The following is a 5,379-nucleotide window of genomic DNA, read 5'->3' on the forward strand; positions in this document are numbered from 1 at the left end:
GGGTGAGGATGCTCGTGTGAGGATGCTCTGCCGGTCCATCCCTCCCCGCGTCCCGTTAGCAACAGGTGCCGGAGCGGGGAAGGGACACACGGCCGAGGGGCTCCGGCTGATGCCGGGACCCGGCCCCCCCTGGCATTCTGCTGTCCCCCCGTGTCCCCCCGGTCCCCGCAGCCCCTCCCGCCGCCGAGGGCGGACTCTCCGCCGCCGCAGCCCGGATGCCGCCGCGTTCCTGGCCGCTCTCCCGGCCCCGCTGCCGCCGCTTCCTCCAGGATCTGCCGGCGGGGGAAGCCGCGGGGAGGGGGCCCAAGGGCTTCTCCTCCTCTCCTCGGGTTATTTTTTCCGGTGCTTGCTCCAGCGGGGGAGGTGGGAAGAGCCAAAGGCGGCGGTACCCCCTTCCCGCCCCCCCCTCTCCGCCGCAGCACATGGGAAGCAAAAGTTTTCCTCCTCCTCCTCCTCCTCCTCCTCCTCCTCCTGCTGCTGCCGCCGCTGCCGCCGCTCGGTGCCCTCCGCCCGCTGCCCTCGCCCCGCAGCCCCCCCGGGCCGCCCCCCGAGGATGCTCGGGCTCCGCTCGGACACGGATGTCCCGACGGACAGCGAGGAGTAGAGCCCGGCAGGAGCCCCCCAGGCCCGGCGGGGAGCGGAGCCGAGCCCGCGGCCGCATCTTCCGGACGGATCGGCGAGGAAAGGAGCCGCTGGGCCGGAGCAACCGGATGGTTTAGCGGCGCCATGGGCACCGGGATGTGCTCCAGGAGGCAGAAGGGGCTGCTGCAGACCGGCCTCTGCCTGCTCACCCTGGCCTGCCTGGCCTCCGGAGTGCTCCTCTACAACCACTTGCAGCAGAAGGTGCGGAGCGCCGAGGCTCTGGCGCAGAAATACAAACAGCAGCAGGAAGCGCTGTCAGCCCAGCTCCAAGGTGAGTGAGCCCTCCGGAGCTGTCCCTGTGAGTGACACACCCTGGAGCTCCCAGGGTGAGTGACCCCTCGGTGAGTGACCCCTCCGGAGCCTCAAGGTGAGTGAGTGACCCCTCGGTGAGTGACCCCTCTGGAGCTGTCCCTGTGAGTGACCCTCTCTGGAGCTCCCAGGGTGAGTGACCCCTAAGGTGAGTGACCCCTCTGGAGCTCCCCGGTGAGTGAGTGACCCCTCGGTGAGTGACCCCTCTGGAGCTCCCAGGGTGAGTGACCCCTCTGAAGCCTCAAGGTGAATGAGTGACCCCTCCAGAGCTCCCAAGGTGAGTGACCAGCTCCGGAGCTCCCTGGGTGAGTGAGTGACCCCTCGGTGAGTGACCCCTCTGGAGCTGTCCCTGTTAGTGACCCCTCCAGAGCTCCCAGGTGAGTGACCCCTCGGTGAGTGACCCCTCGGTGAGTGACCCCTCCGGAGCTCCCAGGTGAGTGACCCCTCAATGAGTGACTCCTCTGGAGCTGTCCCTGTTAGTGACCCCTCCGGAGCTCCCAGGTGAGTGACCCCTCGGTGAGTGACCCCTCGGTGAGTGACCCCTCGGTGAGTGACCCCTCCGGAGCTCCCAGGGTGAGTGACCCCTCTGAAGCCTCAAGGTGAATGAGTGACCCCTCCAGAGCTCCCAAGGTGAGTGACCAGCTCCGGAGCTCCCAGGTGAGTGACCCCTCGGTGAGTGACCCCTCGGTGAGTGACCCCTCTGGAGCCGTCCCTGTGCGCACACCCTGCTCCATTTCTCTCCCTCCCAGCCGCCATCAGGGTCCCCCGTTCCTCTCTCGGCTTTGGCGATGCTGTGCCGTTTCCTTCCCCCCGTTTGGACGGGAACTGGAGCAGCCTTGAGTGGGAATTGGCGGAGGGGGTCGGAGCTGGATGGGCGAGCTCAGCTGGTTCGCGGCTGTTCCATTTCTTCTCCCTTTTGCTGCAAATTCAAACCCTGTCGGGCCAAATGCGGGGCGCTAAAAACGCAGGGCAGGCTCCGGGAGGCGGCTCCGCTCTCTTTGCCCCGTGTGGGAGTGAGCAGGGAGGGAAGGGATCTTCCCCCGAAGTTTTGTCCCAGCCCGCTGCTGCTGCAAGGCAAGAAACCCACCTCGATCCCGAGAGCTTGGTCCTGACTTAAAAAGTCCGGACTAAAAAAGTCCGGGACTAAAAAAGTCTGGACTAAAAAAGTCTGGACTAAAAAAGTCATGCCAGCATTTTGGGGCTGATGGATGGTGCAGATTTTTAGCTCCCTAAAAAGAGAGGGAAGAAGAGGAAGAATTGGATTTTCTGACCCTGCTGACAAACCCACTTCATTCTCGAGGCATTGGGTCGGACTAAAAAAGTCCGGGAATGAAAAAGTCGGGAATGAAAAAGTCATGGCAGCATTTTGGGGCTGATGGATGCTGCAGGTTTTTAGCTCCCTAAAGAAAGGGGAAGAGGAGGATCGGGAGGAAGAATTGGCTTTTCTGCCCCTGCTGACAAACCCACCTCCTTCTCCAGAGGTTGATCCGGGATTTAAAAAGCCGTGGCAGCATTTTGGGGCTGATGGATGCTGTAGGTTTTTAGCTCCCTAAAAAGAGGGGGAAGAGGAGGAGGAGGAGGAGGAAGAATTGGCTTTTCTGACGCCGCTGCCCAGCCTTGGCTGCCCTGGCAGGAGCTGCCGGAGACCGGAAGGCAAACCCAGCGTGCGGATTCCTCCTCCCCCTCTCTCCCCTCATTTGTCCTCCTTACATAAATGCCTGACTGTGGGAAAATGGGATTGCAGCCCGCAGGGAAGGCTGAGCACGGGCGGCTCTGCCGGCCCTGAACTCTTATCTCCTTTCTCCAGCCTTGCTGGGGGCGCCAAGGCCGCGCTTCCAGCAGCTGTCACAGGATTTGGGGGTCTGGAGGGGCGTGCTGGGAATCCCTCTATGGATTTGGGGCTCTGGAGGGGCGTGCTGGGAACCCCTCCCATGGATTTGGGGATCTGGAGGGGCTTGCTGGGAACCCCTCCCATGGATTTGGGGATCTGGAGGGGCGTGCTGGGGATACCTCCATGGATTTGGGGGTCTGGAGGGGCTTGCTGGGAATCCCTCCATGGATTTGGGGGTCTGGAGGGGTGTGCTGGGGATACCTCCCATGGATTTGGGGGTCTGGAGGAATGTGCTGGGGATACCTCCCATGGATTTGGGGGTCTGGAGGAATGTGCTGGGGATACCTCCCATGGATTTGGGGGTCTGGAGGGGCGTGCTGGGGATACCTCCCATGGATTTGGGGGTCTGGAGGAATGTGCTGGGGATACCTCCCATGGATTTGGGGGTCTGGAGGGGCGTGCTGGGGATACCTCCCATGGATTTGGGGGTCTGGAGGAATGTGCTGGGGATACCTCCCATGGATTTGGGGCTCTGGAGGAATGTGCTGGGGATACCTCCCATGGATTTGGGGCTCTGGAGGAATGTGCTGGGGATACCTCCCATGGATTTGGGGGTCTGGGGGCTCTGGAGGGGTGTGCTGGGAACCAAACCACGAGGTAAGAACGCTGGAGCTGAGCACAATTAATGAAATGCTCTCCCAGGCTGATTTGTGTCCTGGAGAGGAGCACCCAGCCCTGGGCACTGGGGGATGCTCCACCAGGACAAGGTCTGACCCTAAAAGACTCAAAAGTTGAGTCACAGACCCGCAGGGTGCCCCAGCAATCCAGGAAAAATCCCTGGATGTGCCCACAAAGGTGATCTCAGACACCCTGTGCTTGATTTCAGCCGGGGAAGAGCTCCCAGGTCAGCACAGGGATCTTTTTAGGGGGGACAAAAAGGGGTTAAATGATCTCCTGGCCTTGAGCAGAACCATTTTTGGCCGCGTGGATTCGTTCTGGGTGCGCTGCAGAGGCAGCCCGCCCTCCAGGGCTGCCCACCCCGAGGGATCCCCAGCAAACCTCATCGTTTTTCCCCCCAAAGCCGTGAGCTGCCGCCTGTTGCTGGGATTCCCAACCCCTGGCCCAGCCGTTGCCATGGTTACCCCGGGTTTATTTTGGGCAGACAATCGCTTGTCCAACGATTTTTACAAAATCTTCTTGGATTTCATCTCTTTTGGATTCTTCTTTTTTGGATTTGGCTGCTGGGGGAAGCCTGGCCAGGGGAGATGGCAGAGATGCAAGGGGGAGGGATGCTGGCAGTGCCTGGGGTTTTTTATGGTGGGGAAAAATCAGATTTTTATTTTTTAAGGTGGGAAAAAATCAGATTTTTTAATGGTGGGGAAAATATCTGGGTTTTTTTTAATAGTGGAAAAAATATCTGGTTTTTATTTTTTAATGGTGGGGAAAAATCAGATTTTTTTTTTTAATGGTGGGGAAAAATCAGATTTTTTTTAAATGGTGGGGAAATATCTCAGGAGATAACCAGAGTCTGTCCTGCTGTGCCTCTCCCCAGTGGTGTACGAGCACCGGTCCCGCCTGGAGCGCTCCCTGCAGAAGGAGAGGGGAGAGCACAAGAAGACCAAGGAAGGTCGGTGCCAGCTGTCCCCAAAGTCCCCAAAGTCCCCAAAGCCCCTGGGGGCTGGAGAAATAGATAGAATAAATATAAATATAAATATAAATATAAGTATAAATAGAAATATAAATACCAATATCAATACCAATACCAATATCAATATCAATATGCTGACCAATGCTTTATTCAAACATTACAACTTTATTATAAATATAAATATAAAGTATAAATTATAAAATATAAATATAAATATACTGGACAATGCTTTATTCAAACATTATAAATATAAATATAAATATAAATATAAATATAAATATAAATATAAATATAAATATAAATATAAATATAAATATAAATATAAATATAAATATAAATATAAATAAACATGCCGAACAAGGCTTTATTCAAACATCACAACTTTATTATAAATGTAAATATAAATATATAAAATAGAAATATAAACATATAAAATATAAATATGCAGAGCAATGCTTTATTCAAACATCACAACTTTATTATAAATGTAAATATAAATATAACTATAGAAAATTATAAATAGAAATATGCTGGGCAATGCTTTATTCAAACATCACAACTTTATTATAAATATAAATATATATATAAATATAAATATGCTGACCAATGCTTTATTCAAACATTACAACTTTAGTATACATATACATATGCTGAGCAATGCTTTATTCAACCATTACAATATAAAATTAATATAAAATTAATAGAAATAGAAATAGAAATAGAAATAGAAATAGAAATAGAAATAGAAATAGAAATAGAAATAGAAATAGAAATCTGGTGGGCAATGCTTTATTCAAACATTACAACTTTATTATAAGTATAACTATAGATATAGATATAGATATAAATATAAATATAAATACAAATACAAATATAAATATAAATCCAAATGCTGAGCAATGCTTTGTTCAGACCTTGCAGCCCTCTGCCCGTTTCTCTGCCCTTTCCC

General features: G+C 53.1%; 1 protein-coding gene across 1 annotated transcript in view; it reads left to right on the forward strand.

Annotated features, from left to right (window-relative positions):
- Positions 1–440: 440 nt before the first annotated feature.
- LOC311162194 (uncharacterized protein) overlaps positions 441–5,379 on the forward strand; it is a 15,115-nt gene continuing 10,176 nt past the window's right edge. The window contains 2 exon segments of the mRNA XM_084220401.1: positions 441–913; positions 4,335–4,459. Of these exon segments, the coding sequence (XP_084076527.1) occupies positions 727–913; positions 4,335–4,459 (312 nt within the window). The 5' untranslated portion in view covers positions 441–726.

The sequence above is a fragment of the Fringilla coelebs genome, assembly GCF_963513975.1.
Source record: "Fringilla coelebs genome assembly, chromosome: 22".
Taxonomy (NCBI): domain Eukaryota; kingdom Metazoa; phylum Chordata; class Aves; order Passeriformes; family Fringillidae; genus Fringilla; species Fringilla coelebs.